At 41.7% G+C, this 17,861-nt stretch overlaps 5 protein-coding genes across 9 annotated transcripts; 2 read left to right on the plus strand and 3 right to left on the minus strand.

Annotated features, from left to right (window-relative positions):
• Positions 1–228: 228 nt before the first annotated feature.
• On the minus strand, positions 229–1,551 carry LOC140761301 (tryptamine hydroxycinnamoyltransferase 1-like). The gene has a single exon (XM_073098574.1). It carries the CDS (start codon positions 1,549–1,551, stop codon positions 229–231), a length of 1,323 nt encoding a protein of 440 aa, XP_072954675.1.
• A 391-nt stretch (positions 1,552–1,942) lies between these two features.
• LOC140761159 (uncharacterized) lies at positions 1,943–5,206 on the minus strand. Of its 2 annotated transcripts, none has more exons than XM_073098369.1 (4): positions 4,907–5,206; positions 2,723–3,332; positions 2,325–2,601; positions 1,943–2,220 (listed from the first exon to the last, which is right to left on the minus strand). In XM_073098369.1, the coding sequence occupies exons 1-4, from the start codon at positions 5,058–5,060 to the stop codon at positions 2,170–2,172; spliced, it is 1,092 nt and encodes a 363-aa protein (XP_072954470.1). In that variant the 5' UTR covers positions 5,061–5,206; the 3' UTR covers positions 1,943–2,169. The 2 variants fall into 2 exon arrangements, with proteins under 2 accessions (XP_072954470.1, XP_072954469.1); XM_073098368.1 differs by lacking the exon at positions 4,907–5,206 and adding an exon at positions 4,760–4,900.
• A 734-nt stretch (positions 5,207–5,940) lies between these two features.
• On the minus strand, positions 5,941–8,929 carry LOC140761101 (psbP domain-containing protein 6, chloroplastic). The gene is made up of 3 exons (XM_073098290.1): positions 8,513–8,929; positions 6,911–7,227; positions 5,941–6,346 (listed from the first exon to the last, which is right to left on the minus strand). Exons 1-3 carry the CDS (start codon positions 8,859–8,861, stop codon positions 6,176–6,178), a joined length of 837 nt encoding a protein of 278 aa, XP_072954391.1. The 5' UTR covers positions 8,862–8,929; the 3' UTR covers positions 5,941–6,175.
• Positions 8,930–10,854: 1,925 nt separating this feature from the next.
• LOC140761284 (F-box/kelch-repeat protein At5g26960) lies at positions 10,855–12,736 on the plus strand. Its single transcript, XM_073098554.1, has one exon. The coding sequence runs from the start codon at positions 11,263–11,265 to the stop codon at positions 12,502–12,504; it is 1,242 nt and encodes a 413-aa protein (XP_072954655.1). The 5' UTR covers positions 10,855–11,262; the 3' UTR covers positions 12,505–12,736.
• A 193-nt stretch (positions 12,737–12,929) lies between these two features.
• Positions 12,930–16,497, plus strand: LOC140761282 (cytochrome P450 CYP94D108). Of its 4 annotated transcripts, none has more exons than XM_073098550.1 (2): positions 12,930–13,014; positions 13,333–16,497. In XM_073098550.1, exon 2 carries the CDS (start codon positions 14,788–14,790, stop codon positions 16,291–16,293), a length of 1,506 nt encoding a protein of 501 aa, XP_072954651.1. In that variant the 5' UTR covers positions 12,930–13,014; positions 13,333–14,787; the 3' UTR covers positions 16,294–16,497. The 4 variants fall into 4 exon arrangements, with proteins under 4 accessions (XP_072954651.1, XP_072954653.1, XP_072954652.1 ...); XM_073098552.1 differs by lacking the exon at positions 12,930–13,014 and having other exon boundaries at positions 13,031–14,408; positions 14,480–16,497; XM_073098551.1 differs by lacking the exon at positions 12,930–13,014 and having other exon boundaries at positions 13,031–13,464; positions 14,002–16,497.
• The last annotated feature ends 1,364 nt before the right edge of the window (positions 16,498–17,861 follow it).

A 17,861-nucleotide genomic window follows, 5' to 3' on the forward strand; every position in this document is an offset into this window, starting at 1 on the left:
TCCTCCCAAGGGTGAAAGATATTAGTTAGATAATTGATGGAATTAAATTTTATTATATTTGTTGTTTTGCAACATTCCATCACATATAAACATTAAAAGCATTCTTTTCCCCTCATCCATCTCACAAGTAATCAAAGATGCAGATATTTAATCACTCAGACTAGTAAGCATGACATCAAGCAAAATCCAGCACTAATTTAATGAACAAAACCAAGCAAAAGTTAAAATCTAATCCAAGGAGTGAGAGATCTGTCTCAATAACTCAGCATGGTCTTGAAGCAACGTAACAAACACATCTACACCTCCCTCCTCACCCAACCCAGGAAGAAACATCATCAACCCCTCAAACGGCACCCAAGTCGGCAAGAAGCTTCTCAGCTCACCTCCACCGCCCAAATCCATTTCGTGGAATCGGAACCTCACCCAGCTATCCATCTCCAACGTCGGCGACAGCAGGTTCCCGTCGACGTCGTAAGCCGGCACGAGCTCTTCTTCTCCGTGCAACTCTCCGAAGTCTATGAATGACTGGAAATATCCTTTGTCGATCTCAGCGATAGCTTCGTGAATAATACTCGCAGCTTTCACTAGTCCTCCATCTATTAGCACCTTCACATTACCTTTTGGATACGCGTTAACGACTAAGTTGCCAAAGAAATCATCCGAAACTAGAGGTTTTAGCCTTGCTCTACCATTCACTGGGACGCGTACCGTGGTGTGTTCGTAATCTTGTAGCCTTCGAGCTATTGTTATTTTTCTCCATAGGTGAGCTGACAAAGTTTCAAAGGTGGTGAACTTGTTATCTACCTTAGCTTTTAACTTCTTTAGGTAATCTGAAGGGTATTTTAGCAATATGTTTGTTATTTTGCTAGGGTCGACGTTCTTGGTTAGGACATTGTGATGTGGTGTGGTGGGTATAAAGTCTTGACCCCAGTGCTGGAATTCGCACCTCGGCGGCCGCCGGGGTTTGAGCCAGGATTGATCGTAGACCGGCAGGCGGTCGATGGGCGCGCCGCGGACAGCCTTGGCCCATGCGGTGAAGAAGGCGCCCATCGAGTGGCCGTCGGCCACCCGGTGGTGCACCGAGAACCCGATTATGAGCCCCCCGCACATGAAGCGGTTGAATTGCACCTGGAACAATTGGGCGCCGGCACCCGGGTTTGGGTGTAACCGCTGTAACTCTGGTGAAGGCTTTAGCGGCAGGTGGTCGGATAACTCAGACGACACGGTCGCCTCCACCACCTGCGCGCCGCCACCGCCGCCGCCGCCCATTAGGATGCATGGGCGGCGGTGAGTAAGGCTGTAGCCGAGCCGAGCGGTGAGCGTCGGAAAATGTTTGAATGTATTACGTAGACCGTCGACAAGAGCGTCGTTTGCCGGCGTCGGAGACGCAAAGGCAAAGAGGACGGCTATGTGGATGTTGGACGCAAAGCGGTCGAAGACAGTGAGAGGTACTTCGGTCGCCGGCACGGCGGGGGCGTTCGGACCGCCGTCGGATATGATGGTGGATCTTTGCACTTGGACCTCCATGTTGTGCAATATCTTGGGCAGCATGGTCTTTAGGAGGATAAATATATAGTTCTAAGATAGAGGAGGATAAGCCACAGGCTAACACGTAGAGTATTCGTTTTGATTGTAGTAGGTTTGGAGTTTGGTCAAACACTTATCATCTACCATTTTTGTTTCCTTATCATCTACTCTTCCTACATCGTAATCCGGAGACTTTGTAAGATAGTTGATGTCATCGTATTTGTTGCCATACCTACCGCAATAGAACGAGTCTATCTTCTTTCATTTTTACTTCTTTTTTTTCTTTCCTCTATATAATATATATACATAATACTTTTCAAGAGTGATCCACGACATTAACTCGGGTTTATACATGTACGACTTGGTGATCCTTCATCCTTTGATCTCGTTTCAACACAATAGTAAGCTTGGAATATACGAATAAGGTGATAGTCCATAGAATAAGATTGAGATGACAAAGGTTACAAGCTCTCAAGGAAATAACTTAACCAGAATTAACAGCAAAAGGCCACAAGTGCTAATGTCTGTTTGCCACAAAATATTGAAGTCAAGAAAGAGTGGGAAGACATAATTTCCGACAGTCTCAAAGTCTAGTCTACTGTACCTAAAGTAAGGTAAGTAGCTAGAATACTATATAATCTACTAGCAGTTCCGAGTATGCTCAAAGCTCAGTGGCTGCTGATAGAATGGAGCCTGCACAAGTTTAACATTATTTCGTTAGGAAAAGAAAAACGAAAAAAGCAGCAATCATTCTAGCAACAGAAACATGACAAATTGAGAAAGAATCTCACACCAACCTGAAAAATGGCATGTCTCATGTGCTCATACGAGTTTGCGTACATCATAGCTGGGGTAGGCCATTGCATGTAGACGGAATTCTTGAAAGTTTGATTGCTTCCAGTAGCGGTAAAAGGGTTCACATCGGCTTTAGACATGTAGTTCGCTGGAGATTGGTTTCTCGCCAAATGACCACCGAATTGAGAGGTGCCTGCCTCATACTGTGGGAAAGGAGGATGAAGAAGAGTGTGGGACCCCATACCAAAATTCTGCCTGAGTGTGAGACCTCTAACATACCTACAAAGATTTATGATATACTCAGCACGACAGAAAGCCCATATTTTCAAGAAGACCTATTATCTTGGATTTAATATATGAAAATATTATGATGCTTAGTACTTTGCAGGCACTTCGCTACCTTTCATAGCTCCGGTCATAATCAGGATCTGTTCGGTCCTTCTCTCGGTCTCTAAAAATTGCAATCGTATATCCACCATCTTTAGAAGTTCTGATAATTTGTTCAGTAGCCTTCTGACTTTCCTGATCCTCCCTGATGGCATAGACATTTTTGCTTTCAGATGAGGGAAATGATGGTGGCCATTCTGCTACTGAATTGTTAGAACCATTAAAGATACGGGCACGAGCCCTGTCATATTCCTCCTTCCGCTCTTCCATACTCCGCATACCGCCATTCTTAACTAGTTCTGCGGCATCACTGGAGGAAGCTCCTCTTGGCCTCTGCCGAATTGCAATCTTAACTTGTCCACTAGTTACCTCCTTTTCAGTCTGTTGTGCAGGAATATCAGATAAGAAGACGGCTGGAAACCTACTACTCGGAGTCTTCCTTGCAATTACCCTACTACCCTGACCATCTATGCTGTTGTCTAAGGCCATGGTCTGCAACCCATAGTGTTGAGCGACACGATGTGCACAACGTTTTAAATATGATGTTGGATAATGCTGGAATTCAAATTGGTGTACATCAGAGTTTTGCACAAATCTCTGAATGTCCAACTCCATCCGTAGAACTGCAGTAGAAATAAATAATTGTTTAAGATTATTGAATGGAGATACGAGAGCTAAAAAGAATTTAAGATGTCAATCACGTTAAATACTTAAATCATACTTTGGTAATTATTCCAAGAAATTTAAACACCGAATAAAACTCAAGGTGGATAGACTAAATCAAGAGATGGGAATTTCAGGTATTGCTAATGATCGAATAAATGCACCTATTCCATAATTCAATGACAACAATTTATTGCAATCCTATTTGTACCAGAAAGGAATACTGTTGGCGCCTACAGACAGATAAAACTAATTTATCTTTTCTAGCAGTTTGCAATAACATTGTGCACTGTCCCAGTAATGTACGTAAAATTTGATATATTAAGATGGTGAAAGAATTATCCTCGCAGAACAGAAGTACCTAAGGAGTAATTCCGTTATATTGGATTAGTAATAAGAAGAGGGGGATTTATGAAGATATTGCAAATAGAATTAAGGAATGATGGTTGAAAAGAAGAAGAGTCTCCAGGTTTTTGTGTGAAGGTCATATACCTCTGATATCAAAAGGAAATCTAGCAAGATATTTACAACCTAACTATGGATCAGAATGTTAAGCAACTAGGAAACAACACACGCAGAAGCTGAGTATAGACGTGATGAGTTAAGATAGACGAGCAAGGAACTTCCCTAGAAAAGGTAGGATAATAAATTAGTATATCCAACAGAAGTTGGTGCAGCTTCTATATGACAATATATTGTGGTGGTGTGCATATATACTAAGACCATATGAAGCACTACTGGATTGAGACTATATGATAATATTATTTTGGTCGACAGGCCAAAACTGATGTCCTAGTGACAAAAAACATAAGAACATTTAATTTAGCAAAGAATCTTACACTTAATGGATCTGGATTGCAGAAAAAGATCCCTATACTAAAGCCAACTCTGAATAATAGGTGCTAAATAAGTAAGTGGTTTGCCTGAACATAATTGATACCTATTAGATTCCTAGATGACATACTTGCAAGACCGAGAATGGACCTAGAAGATGGAAAGACAACAATCACTTTAAAGAAAAGTACATGAAGTGCGATGCCTATGCACATCAACTAGATACTTCAGTAGGAACTCACAAATTACTGAAATAAGCATTCATTCATGGTGTCTTTCCCTTGTTTAAATATCAAATAGTTGCTTAATGTAATCATATCAGGGCAACACCAAATTGGAGAAATAGATCTTACGATAGCAACAACGGAAGGAACAAACACGCAAGAAATGCAACAGCTAGAACCCTAAACATCAAATAACCCACCAAAATTAACACGCACACACGCGCAGTAAACAAAGCAAGGTAATTCTGGTCTCAGTTCGTAATTCTACCAGCTACTCCAAGATCTACGCACAGAAACCCTAAAACCAATAACTCAAGAAGAAATCCCACCGAGTAATCAGATTCAATCGAAGCAAAAATCAACTCTCCACGGCCCATAACGAAAGAAAAGGTCCCAATCTTTACGCGAATTCCAACCCTCCAACCCTGCCCTCAAAAAATCAATCAAAGTAAGCAGCTTTCAAGCAAATCACAAACCGGTGAGCCGATGCCGGGGATTCTCAAGCGCCTCGACCAGGAAAGGATCCACAAGCGAGACGAGTCCTTCCCTCTCCTTCTCACCGGCGCCGAAAACCGTCGCCTGAGGGCCGGCCGAGCAGCTCTCCGGAGACTCCATGCCTCCCTCCAGCATAATAGAGAGAGAGAGAGAGAGAGAGCGAGAGATAGAGAGAGAGAGAGGGGAAGAAAGAGAGAGATGGAGATAGAATTCTTCTTCTCCTTCTCCTTCTCTCCTCTCTAAAAATTTCTTCCCTTCTCTCTTTTCTTTTGTGGCGAAAAGAGGCGAAAGGCGAAAGGCGAAGACTACGCCCTATCTTTAAGACTCGAGAGACGACAAAATCCGAATAAGTTGTCTTCCTTTTTTTCTTATTACACAAGACAATAGCTTCGGCCAAGTGGAGAGGTCCTGGCCGTTGGATGGGAAATCAGTGGGAGTGACAGCAGTGGGTTCTAGAACTTGGTTTTGGATCTAGATGGGTAGATCTGGGCCGTCCAGATCTGGTCTATTATTTTAAGACTTTAAGTACGATATCTTAAGGAATGTAGCCATAATTATATTACTTTGAAACCTTTCGATAATAATTATTTAAAACTTTTGTCCCAAGTTATATTACTCCAAGTCTTTGACCAACATTATTCTAATGGATCTGTATAGACCTTCTATATAAATTGTGCTTAGAAAATATAAGCACTCATTTTTCAAAAACTTAGTCTTACTATTTCAAAACTTTAAGAAAAATTTAGTGCAAATGTCTCTCTGTATGGCTATTACATATGAAACGTATAGCATGTTGAGATATTAATCCAGTCAGATACCTGGAAATTATCTCTATTTTTATGCCACTGTTGTTAGAAGAGGAAAACAATTGAAGACACTTACTCTGAGTCGAAAATAGCAGCATCAGCAAGAATTAAGTTGATATTTTTGTCAAGTCCTACTCACTGATCAGGTGCTGTGAACTAGTTTAAAATTTACACAAACAGAAGAAAAACCATTTGAAACAAATTTGATCGCAGAACAATTTTATCTTTACACAGACAGAAGAAAAATCATTGTTCTTTCATGAAGTATTACAATGATACCAACATGTCAAAATCTGTTCCCTTCTCTTACACGAGATATACATTCATTAGGTCATATTGTGCTTCCACAGTTCTGTCTGTGATTCACATATACAAAAAGTGACAATGTTTACATCTAAGAGCATTTGCTCTCTCAGTTTTATTGCTTCATTTACAATTAAATTACTAGATCTGAAATGAATCTAGCATCGCTTTAAGGGTCTTCTTAGATGACGACCACTGCTTGTCGTTGGCGCTGGCAACAAATAGAACAACAGTATTTCCCTTGGCAGTTGCCTTTGCCAAATTGTGCGAGCCCGTCAGGGCAAATGGAGTCTCGAGCGTATAAGTGTAATACTGCACTTGCCAATAGAAAGATATCAGAAGCTAAATGTACTTGAAAGATACAAGAAAGAGATTATTTGTTCAGAGATAGAAAGTCATAAAACTTCAGACATTTAACAATGTATCTTGATTGGTGCCACATTAGAATTAGCAAGAATAAGAGCTTTCATGTGTTGAAAGCAATTTGTGAAAATTTCAGCGGAGGAAGAAATTTCAAACAAATAATTTATTAAGTTACCTCATGCTAATTTAGGGGAAAAAAGATTGCACAACTCATTATTGCAGAACTACTCCAAAAATACTCACTAATACCATCTAAAGCTAATGACGAGAACAGATGACCTGTTGTTGAATAACCCCCAAGAATTTCGTGGTTTAAGAATCTATGATAAACCAAACCTCTAAGAAGCAGTTAACTTTTCAAAAGATATCATTCAAACTGAGTTCAGGATAATGATAGGGATGATGGTATCTTATGTTCTGCAAGCAATCTCTCTAAACAGCAAGATAGTAAAATTGCAATGAAGAAAAAGGACTAGAAAAACTAAAAGAGGGAGTTTGAGAAAGAAAGAATACCGTTTGACCACCATGTTTTTCAATGGAAGTCTCTAATAGCTCATCCGAATCAAATGTATTTCCAGTGACAAAAGGACCAAGAGAAGCGATCAATTTCTCAGGGCTTCCGATGTCTTCTATTGTTGCATTTGGTTTGTTAGTCAGACGGATTAAGGGGGAAGCCACCACCTGAACTTTTCCTTGTTTTTCATCTTCAAATTTCACCTCCACCCAAGGTTCAGCACATTTTGGCTGGCAGTAGTTTCCAGATAGTATGTTGGCAATTCGTATTTGTTTCCAAGTAGGAGGAAGAATAAATTCATAAGGTTGCACATTGCCTAGAAGAAGCAGAATGCTATGTAAGTTCTCATATATAACATAAGAAACAATAAATAAACCGCAAGCAGGTAAGGTAATTGATGAAATCCACAAAAGAAAGCAAATTTAGAATCTTGTGATATTTTAATTAGCTATTGGACGTTACAAATGCCAATGTGAACAGGAAACAATACCAATCAAGTTCCAAAATTTATTTAAAAGTGTTAGGTTTTTAGTATTGACAAATGTGTACAAAATATTCTAAATATTTTATACATGTATATGAGTATATCTACAAATTTGATAATTTTTAAGATTTGAAGTATCTAAATAAGTGCTAACGCACTCTTGGCTGTTTGAACGCACCATACATACTATTCGAAGTTGTTCTAATATATAGAGAATTATTTTGGCCGTTCGAACACACTTGGAGGCTGTTTGAATGGGGCCATAAAATTTTACAAAATCTGAGATTTCGTGAGACCTAATTTGACTTAAATTTAACCTTATTTTTATAAGATATATAAAAATTATGATGCCTTAACTCTAGAAGAGATCGGCTATTACCTTAAAGAGAAACAACATTTTTCACTGACAAAGGTTTTACTCTTCTTCTATGTTGAAAAGATTCATTTTAAGAGTCACCATGACTAAAGATCAATCTCAAGGGTTATGAAAATTAAAAATCAATCACAAAAAGCAATGAATTATGAGATTTAGCTATCAAAATTGTGTAAGATAAAGTCGTGCGAATCGACGATTTGTCTGTAAGTCGAGTCTTGTAAGCTTGTACGGTTTTTTAATAATTGGTTTGATCCGAGTTTGGATCTATAATTTTTTATCCGGTTGGAGGTAAGATATATCCACGTATTAATAGTTTTTTCAAAAAGGTTCATGAGAAGAGGAAATCTACAAAATAGATAGATATATAAGTATTTAGAGGGTGGAATTTTCAATTTCTATATGCGTGATTATATACACGTGTATGTAACTGGATCAATAGTTCCTAGAGAATATCTAATTTGTTCCCACTAGGAAACTATTTGACTCCTAAGTAATTGATCACACTGTTCTTATCTGCATATACAGGATATAATGAATTAAGATGACTATATTCATGCCAGATTTACTTATCAGATGATCGGAAAACAACAATTCACCAAGTTAATGCCAATAATTGAAACAAAGGCCAATCTACTCAAGCTTTAATGTTTTAAATTAAAATTGCACACAAATATGATTCGATAACCAATTATGCCCATTATATGGTTCGAAGCATTTGGGATTTAAGATGAAATCGATTACCAGCACGAAGAGCCGGAGTATCCTTGGGAGTAGCTTTGAAGAGGACGAAGGACGGATCGGAGGGCGACGGCGGCAGATACGACCCGACCTCGACCTCCCTAGCCTCCGATACTGAGGGACGCTTCAGAATTACGGAAGCCAAAGCGATTCCCCCGATCAAATCCCTCCGACTAGTGGCGACTGAGGCAAGAAGCGATTTCGAGGAATCCTTCAATGGCTTCTTGGGATTGCAGACGACGGAGATGGATTCAATGGGAGGAGAAGAAGGGATGGAAGAGGAGCGAAGAGAGGTCGGCGTTGGGATTGAAGAGGAGGAGGAGGAGAAGAGTTTGGAGATGGGAGCGGCCATTGGAGAGAAGAGGGAGTGGAGAGGAGGGATAAGAGTGTTTGATATATTTGGGTTTGGATCACGCTCTCTCCCGCTCTTATCCAACCAATATTGGAGTTGCGCTGGACGCCTAAACGAGCCGAGCCTCACTAAGTCCGCTCGGAGTTCGGCTTATCTAATATGCCCTCCTTCACTTTATGAATATTTTTTTTATTCTAAAGATTTTTAAAATAATAATAAAATATTATAATAATTTTATTTTAAAATATTATTTATTAAAATTATATCTTATACCACATACAAACTTAATTACTAATTTATTTGATATCTATCCCATCAGCTTATTTTATATTAAATTAAAGAATATTTATGATAATTTTATAAGAAACAAAATAACAAATTTCTATTTTTTCCTTTATTTTATATCACACTAAAAAATATTATTATATTATTATTTTAAAATACAGATAAACACAAAAATAATTATTCTTAAAATAAATACCTAATTTTGAAAATAACTAAGGGTGTTAAAATATATGAGTAGCTTGAGCTTAGTTTAAGTCAAACTGAGAATGAGACGGAGCTAGCTTGCTTTGGTTCAACTAAATAGGCTTAATGTAAAATTATTTTCTAAAATTCAAACTCTAACTTAGCATTCACAGACTCCAACTCCAAACTAATCATTTTCTCCTCTTTAAGCTGCTCACCCATCAGGTCTTTTTTTATCATCAGCAAGCCTTCTCCTCTTTCTCCTTCGTTGTAAGCAAGCCCCCTCCTCTTCCGTCTTCTCCTTCTACTCCACCACCTCCTCAAGTTGTCACCGCCTCCTTAACCACCTCCTCCTCAGAATGCCACTCTTCTTTCTCCGTTGGCAAGCCTCCTCCTCAAGTTACTCCTCCTCAAGTTACTCCTCCTCCTCAAGCCACTACTGTCTCAACCCATGCTAGGTCTAACTTGGTATTATAAGGCTAGTGTATGGCTTGATAAATAAACTTTTGATTCAAGCTCGAACTTTGTTAGTGCATGGCTCAAATTGAGATGACCAGGTTGATTCTCAAAATAAAATTAAAATTAATTTTTAAGTCAAACTTGAGTTGAAGTCTCCCATTTACGCTCTTAGGAATAAGAAAAGTAAATACATATTTTAAAATTAATCTTATTCATAAAGTAATGAGAGAATAGTTTATTTTTTTAGGCTGAGATCATCTCAAATCTAGGAGAGATCGACCTTAATAAAAGCCCATTTTCAAAATGAGTCTAACCCTTTTATGAGCCTAAACTTTAAACAAGTCCAAAAGCCGTAAATCATTCGAAATAAGCTGAATTAAAATATCTAATGATTATGAATATACATATACATAGTCGTCAGTCTATCGTCGGTAAATTTCTTCGTCGTGAAATTTGATATGGGCTTCAATTAAAAAAAGAGGTTTTATGCATAGTTGTCTTTCCTTTGTAAAGCCATAGCTATGGGAAATTAATCTTTATTTATTTTTTTAATCTATCCATCAAGTAATTAATGGCGAGAAGAAGAAGAAGAAGAAGAAGAAGAAGAAGAAGAAGAAGAGATGAAAGAAGAGCATTGAGGAGGAGGGGAAGCGAAGACCGGAGCGCAGCCATGGGAGGAGAATATTTAGGTTCAGATGATGCTTTTTCCCGCTCCTATCCAACCGCGATTGGACTGGACTGTGGTCCTTACGTCTGTGATCAGTCACATGAATTAAGACCCCAGCAATTATCACATCAATGTCTTTTTTATCTCTTTCCAAAGCCAAACAATGAGACCACTCCTCATACAATTGAGCTAACTCTCACATACAAATGAACCATAACCGCCCAAATACATCTTCCACAGTTGCATAGGTGGTTGATGGCTACGTTACTGGTTTTCTATTACACCAGTGCCACTCCGTAGGAACCTTTGTTTGTGAATAATTCACCTGTAACCTGTTGAAACCTGGAACCAACCAAGAACAACAATCATATGCGCACTGTTACATTGAACAGTATGTTTGTCTTCGCCTATCTGCCGAATTTTGTCGCTCTAGGAACACTGATTTAACCGATGGTTCCAAGGCCTATTAGCTGGCATCTACACAAACGACAGATACACTCTACTTCTAACATCACATGCCCAATCCAATCCCACTGCAATTAATAAACTATTCACGAGCTCGATACGTCGCCAATTAGCCCAAAATGGAAACGATTTCCTCCGGATTTTGAAATTTAAAAGGGGAACGATTCTAAATTCTAAGTTATAATTAAGCAAGATTTGGCGCCTCGGGGAAAGCATAAACTCCACTATCTCGCCAACGAATCAAAAGCGAGCATCGGAAAAAGAAAAGGGGAAAGAGAAAGAGAGGAGACGAGAAGGAAAAGAAAAAGGGAGGCGATTCGGGTGATTCCGTCGAACACTCGCATGGCGGAGAGCTGCAATTCTCGGAGCTTCTCGTGGCTCGTGAAGTCTTGTATCCCCGATCCTCGACGGGAAATTGCCAACCCATCGTCGGAGAGCCATCGCGGACACCGGAGCTCCGTAGCCGTCGTAGCTTCCTTGGCTGCCGCCCCGATCTTCTCCCTCCCTGATGACCTCCTCCTCGAGTGCCTCGGTAGGGTCTCCTCGAGCTCGCTCCCTTCCCTCCCGCTTGTCTGCCGCCGCTTCGCTCTCCTCCTTGACAGCCCTGACTTCTTCCACCTCCGTCGCCTCCATGACCGCCTCCGCCGATCCATTCACGCTGTCTCCGTCTCCGATCTCGCCGTCCTCACCTCCGCTACGCTCCCCCTGGCCTCCACTGCTGCAGATTCATGGGAGGTAACCGCCTTCCCCCTTCCCTTCTCTCCTCAGATCTCCGATGGATCCGGATCCTTCTCCCACGCCCGCGCCGTCCCCGTCGGCCGCTCGGTCTACCTTATCGGCCGCGGCGCCACCATCCTCTACGACACCTGGACCGGCCACATCTCCTCCCGTTCCCCTACCCTCTTCCCCCGTAAGAAGTTCGCCGCCGCCGCGATCGCCGGCAAGATCTACGTCGCTGGCGGCTCCTCCCGCACCTCCGCCGTCGAGGAGTACGATCCCTCCGCCGACGAGTGGAAGGTCATCGCCGAAGCCCCCCGCCGCCGCTACGGCTGCGTTGGCGCCGCCGCCGGGGGTGTCTTCTACGTCGCCGGAGGGCTTAGGGTTGGGTCGGGACGGGTGCTCGACGCGCACGTGTGCGCTGGCTCGGTAGACGCGTATCACGTGGCGGGAAGGGGTTGGCTGCGGCCGCGCGCGGTGCCCGGGGGCGGGTGCGTGGTCGGCACGTGCGGGGTGGGGGAGCACGTGTACATACTGGCGAGCCACGCGGTGGAGATCTCGTTTTGGAGGTGGGAGGTGGGAGGAAGGGGGAGAAGGGGCGGCGAGTGGACTCGGCTCGACTCGCCCCCGGTGCCGAGCAGAGTCGGGCTCGGCGGCGCGGTCCTCTTCAGCTGCGCCGCTGTGGGAGCGGACAGGATGGCGGCGGTCGTACACGTGTCTGCAGTCAGGGGCGGCACCGTCGACGAGGCAGCGGCGTCGGCGGATGGGGCGGTGCTGGTGTACGACATACCGGGCGGTGAGTGGACTCGGGGCCCGGATCTCCCGCCCGGGTTTCGCCGCGCTGCCTGCGCCGGCGTCGAGTGCTAGCGTGCGCCGCGTAGCTCTATACGCGCGTACGTTTACTGGTGGCGCTTTCGTCGTTTGGAGTCCATCTTAGCCGTACGTCATCCAAAATGAAATGGATTTCCCTTTGGGGTACTGCTTTTTTTATTTTTATTTCCGAAAATGCTTGGGGTCATTAGTGGAAAGAAAATTGTTCTGTATGCAAGATTAGTGGAAGGATAAATCTTGCAAGATTGAGGAATTTGTTACATTCAATTGTTGGTTAGCTTTCGAATGTTAATTTGGATCAATTTATTATTTGTCTTCTTAGTTTGTCTCTTCGAAATCATTAGTTTAACGACAAATTATTTCATAATAAAGCTACTTTATAATAGTGCCAGATGGATTGCCTTGGATAATTTGCTAGTCAACTTCGGTTTCTCAATCATAATCCACCACTCAACTTTTCAATCGACTCCAAGTGCTTTATTTCGGAAGTCTGGTTTCTTTCCTTCGTCGAAATACTCTCTCTCTCTCCCCCTTCTTCATTCTCCGGTAAGCTGGACTCAGCACTCTTATTTTCTTCTTTCCTGATTCGCGTGATGGGTTTTGATGATTTGATGTTCTCGTTTGAGATTAGGGAAAACCAGGTCGAATTTTTTGCACTTTATACCCTCGTTTGTACGAAAGAGATGCAAAATAACTCCTGTTTTCTTTGAGATTACTGTGGACTCTGATTTATGATCTATAACAAGACAAGATGTAGGCAAGAAACTATATTAATTGTTTTCAATCTCTTACTTGCTGAGGTTATAAGTTCTGAATAAAGCCACATTGAGAAATTGAAGCTGACCATGAAGGTGATCTTAGCAGTTGGCATTTCATGTTCTTCAATAAATTGATGGGATGAAAGTTGAGCAATGGGACTATTAAGAAATGAAATTGCTTGTCTCCAGAGGAGGACCTTTGGCTCTATTGATCTTTACAATTTCCACAGTCGAGAAGGTTAGAACCTTATTTTATCAAAGCTGTACCAATAAATTGCACTTCATTTGATTTACAAAAGGCCATTAAGGACCATGGATTGACTGTGTTACTTCAGATATCTGGCTCGGTTCAGTGATATCTTGACGTCAATGTGTTTATTTGAAAAATATGCTGCATGGTTGTTATCAATGAATTTGAAAAAATAGGTATATGGCAGAGTAAGGAGTACAGCAGGTGAGTAGGAATGGGTAAATGATCAGGAAATTTGAGACTGCTTTTGCTTCAAAATTTAACCATTTCTTTAGCTTTTTGATCTCATTGTTCATTCGATCTTGTTTTTGTTCTTTGTCCTTGCATTTTTTGTTTAAACTGCATTCAAACCTAGATTTCGTATCATATGTTACATATTCAGCAAATTTCTTCTCTGCAAGCACGAATTGCTTTATATTCGAATCCCATTTTCCCCACTCATGTCAAATGGATTGTTTTCTGCAACTTACATGAATGAATTGGTCCATACCACAAGTTTGTTAAGCACTATTCTAATTTTTGTAGCTCTTGGATCTCAGGCTTGTCTCTGGGGGATTGCTTTTTGCTCTAACAAAGTGATAGGAGGGCGGTATAGGATTTAGGGTTTAAGGTTTAGAGTTTAGGAAATCACTTAGCATGCACGTATGGCTCGGTTGCTGAATGCAAAGCCCTGGTGGAAGATCTGCACTAAAGCGGAGCCGAGCTAAGGGAAGTCAACTTCTTTTGCACAAAGTCGAATCCAAACAGCTGAAAATGAGCTTGATCTTAATCAATTCAAACTACTACTCAGCTGGGTTAGTCTTATTTCATGTAAAAAAACACTGGTGGCATGTAGGCCTATCATGTTTCCTTTTTCTTTTAGAATGTATCTGCTCAATCAAACAACTCTCAAGCCACTGTTCATGCTACACTAGAGTGAGAAACACTTTCAAGTATGAAAATTTGTCTATTCTTTTGATTAATTCCATTTCTCTGTCTCAATGCAAGTGTTTGTTTGATGCAGGATGAGAACTAGTCCTATCAAAGTTCCTATACCCTGATCCCCATCTGAGCAATCTGAAATGAGATCTCAAGTAAGAAGTTCATCACTTTGTAATGGTTCCTGAAGCTGTTCAACTTACAATTAACAATTGATCCTTCCAATACCATCCTTCAAATCCATGGGCACCAAGGAAGTTTCTTGTTCATCAAGAATCCTATTGTCACATGCCCAATCTCTGAAACTATCCCTCCCCATTTTTATATTTCTCTCAATCTCAATCCCAATTATATAAGAACAAATCTCAATCTTGATAGACTCAGAATTAACTCATGGAGCTTTCCCTTCTCCAGTCGCTCTTCTTCCTCCTCCTCCTCCTCCTTCCCCTCTTACTCTACCTCTTCTTCCACCAAGACTCAGCCAAAACACCCATCACCCATGGACTCAAATCCTACCCTATACTCGGCTACCTTCCCCACTACATCAGAAACCGGCACCGATTCCTCGAATGGTCGACGGAGATCCTCATCCGCAGCCCAACCCACACCATGGGATTCAAGACTGCGGCACTCGTCGGCGGTGTGATCACCGCGAATCCCCTCAACGTCGAACACATGCTCAAGACCAACTTTGGCAACTACCCGAAAGGGAAGCTCTCTATTTCCATGCTCGAAGACTTCCTCGGCCATGGCATCTTCAACTCCGACGGCGAGCAGTGGAGGCGGCAACGCAAAGCCGCGAGCTTTGAGTTCAACAAGAGGTCGCTTCGCAACTTCGTGGTGGAAACGGTGCAGTTCGAGATTGTTGAACGTCTCCTGCCATTGTTGAGGAGTGCGCAAGAGAAAGATGAGATCGTCGACCTCCAAGATGTTCTCGAACGCTTCGGATTCGATAACATCTGCAATGTCGCCTTCGACGAAGATCCGGGGTGCCTCACCAGTGGCGACGCCGATATGGATTTTATGAAAGCCTTCGGAGAAGCGCAGAATCTTGTGATGGATCGGTTCATGTCTCCAATCAAAGTAGCCTGGAGGATCAAGAAGCTACTCAACATCGGCTCCGAGAGGCGGCTGAGAGAATTGTTCTCAGTTATTCATAACTACTCCACGAAGATCATTCGCGCAAGAGAGCAGAAAGCAATTGAGCACAAAAGCGATCTCCTCTCGCGCTTCGCATTTAATGGAGAACACAATGAAGAGAGCCTTCGTGACGTTGTGACGAACTTCATCCTCGCCGGTCGGGAGACTACTTCGTCGGCGTTGACATGGTTCTTCTGGATCATATCAACAAGACCCGACGTTGCAGATAAGATAGTTCAAGAAGTCAAGTCGATTCGAGCTTCGAGTCAAGATTCAAGCGTTACTACTTTCAGCTACGAAGATCTCGGCGAGATGCATTACCTCCACGCCGCGATATCCGAGTCACTGAGGCTATACCCGCCTGTGGCCATGGACACACAGTCGTGCGACGGCGACGATACCATGCCAGACGGCACGTTCGTCGGCAAAGGATGGTTTGTGTCATACAGTGCTTATGCCATGGCAAGGGTGGAGGCCATATGGGGGGAGGATTGCAATGAGTACAAGCCAGAGAGGTGGTTGGAAGACGGCATATTTAAGCCGGTAAGCCCATTCCGGTATCCGGTGTTCCACGCCGGCCCGAGGATGTGCTTGGGGAAAGAGATGGCTTACATACAGATGAAGTCCATAGTAGCTTGTGTGCTTGAGAGGTTTAAGATTAGTGTTGTGGGCAAGGAGGGCACACCAGAGCATATACTATCACTGACTCTTAGGATGAAAGGAGGATTGCCAGTTAAGGTCATGAAGACAGAGGAGTAGCGTATATGTTTTAGATGTTATAATCCAAGCAATGTTGTCCATGATTTGTTTTGGTTGGTGAGAATTTTTTGATAGTTTGCATTGAAATGTATTTAAATGGTCAGGAGGAGTTCTGGAAGAAGCAAACTATCAAACAAGTGGTGGACTAGTAGCCTAAAACTTTACAGAAAAAAAGTATGCTGGAATTTTGTTACATGAGCACATCGCAAACGCCTAACTATCTTTACACAAAAGTAGCTAACATTCTCTCTTAGTGCCTAACCGAATCCAAAAGCCAACTACTTACTTTCGTCATTCTTCCTTTGTTAATAGGAGTAATAGAGCTAGTCATTCATCACTAAGGAGTGCGATGCCTATCTCAATGAGGTAGTAGTTACGGACAGGGAAGAGAGAGAGAGAGACAGAGGAAGGCTTCTGGGAAGCATACAAATCGCTATTTACTTTCAACTCAAAGTTTTTTATGCTGCATAATGTGTCATCTTTCTTGTCTACGTTATATATATTCCAAGCAATTTTGTGGATAGAGTTTTGTGATGACTCGGCCATCTTTAACAATTAGGAAACCATACATTCGAACTGCCTCGTCAAATAAATAATTTTTATTAACAAAAGACATGTAGCAGTATTCTAGAAAAGAAGCGACAAATTAGAGTTCAAACTAAAAGTAAAAATGTATTAAGGGGGGGAAGTTTAGTGTATGAGATGGATGCCAGTACTATTATATAAAATAGAGAAATATAAAAAAGATTTGATAGTGGAGGACATTGAAATGGCAAATGCCCACATTTATGCAGCAAGAAATTACAATCGATGGTGGTGACTGCCACCAGCCCAGCCCCACTAACCAGATCTCCCATGCCAAAAGACACCCAGCCTCCTCCTCCTCCTCCTCCTTCTTCTTCCTCCACTTTGTTGGCACTTGGGATGACAATCACCAGAGTCTTCACCACATACACTGGCCTTCCTTCCTTATTTCGCAACTCCCATGGCTTTGGGCCGCCCATGATTACCATCCATCCCTGTGGCATTTTTGGGAGAGACCACACATCTTACTTCTTGTTCCCCCCCTTGCATGTCCGTCCAAAGCTTCCCTCCTTTAATGACTGCATGCAGCTCACCGATTAATTACCAGCATCAAAACCTCTTGTATTTTCTTTCAAAGAGCTCAATTAGCTCATCCACATCAGGATTCATATATTGGGTAACTGTAGTTTTGCCTAAACTCAAGCAACTTAATGTGAAAAGTGTAACCATTATAATGCCCCTCTTAAACTACATTATTTAAAATATGGGTAGAAGATTCATAGAGATATATTATGGTAATATACTTTTTAATAAGTTTTGAATGAAAAAAGTTAATGATTTCATATTAGTACAAATAAATATTGATTTACTATAATATAGCCAACGCATAATTTTACTCAAAATCGAAGTAAGTAGTTATAAGACAAAATCTTTGGTGCAGGACACACTAATCTACACGTGATAGTTTAGACTCCATCCTCTAAAATCCTACACTAAAATTATCAGAGTCTGCCTATTTAGTGTTCTAAGTATATAATTAATTT

Source organism: Typha angustifolia, chromosome 6 (genome assembly GCF_048772165.1).
Source record: "Typha angustifolia cultivar Huaian chromosome 6, ASM4877216v1, whole genome shotgun sequence".
Taxonomy (NCBI): Eukaryota; Viridiplantae; Streptophyta; class Magnoliopsida; order Poales; family Typhaceae; genus Typha; species Typha angustifolia.

Coding starts and splice junctions, on each gene's coding strand:
- LOC140761301 (XM_073098574.1), bottom strand. CDS start 1,551: ATGCTGCCCAAGATATTGCACAACATGGAGGTCCAAGTGCAAAGATCC.
- LOC140761159 (XM_073098369.1), bottom strand. CDS start 5,060: ATGCTGGAGGGAGGCATGGAGTCTCCGGAGAGCTGCTCGGCCGGCCCT. Junction 2,602..2,722: donor TATGACCGGAGCTATGAAAG/GTAGCGAAGTGC, acceptor AAATCTTTGTAG/GTATGTTAGAGGTCTCACAC. Junction 2,221..2,324: donor TGAGACATGCCATTTTTCAG/GTTGGTGTGAGA, acceptor AAACTTGTGCAG/GCTCCATTCTATCAGCAGCC.
- LOC140761101 (XM_073098290.1), bottom strand. CDS start 8,861: ATGGCCGCTCCCATCTCCAAACTCTTCTCCTCCTCCTCCTCTTCAATC. Junction 7,228..8,512: donor TACTCCGGCTCTTCGTGCTG/GTAATCGATTTC, acceptor TGCTTCTTCTAG/GCAATGTGCAACCTTATGAA. Junction 6,347..6,910: donor AAAAACATGGTGGTCAAACG/GTATTCTTTCTT, acceptor TGGCAAGTGCAG/TATTACACTTATACGCTCGA.
- LOC140761284 (XM_073098554.1), top strand. CDS start 11,263: ATGGCGGAGAGCTGCAATTCTCGGAGCTTCTCGTGGCTCGTGAAGTCT.
- LOC140761282 (XM_073098550.1), top strand. CDS start 14,788: ATGGAGCTTTCCCTTCTCCAGTCGCTCTTCTTCCTCCTCCTCCTCCTC.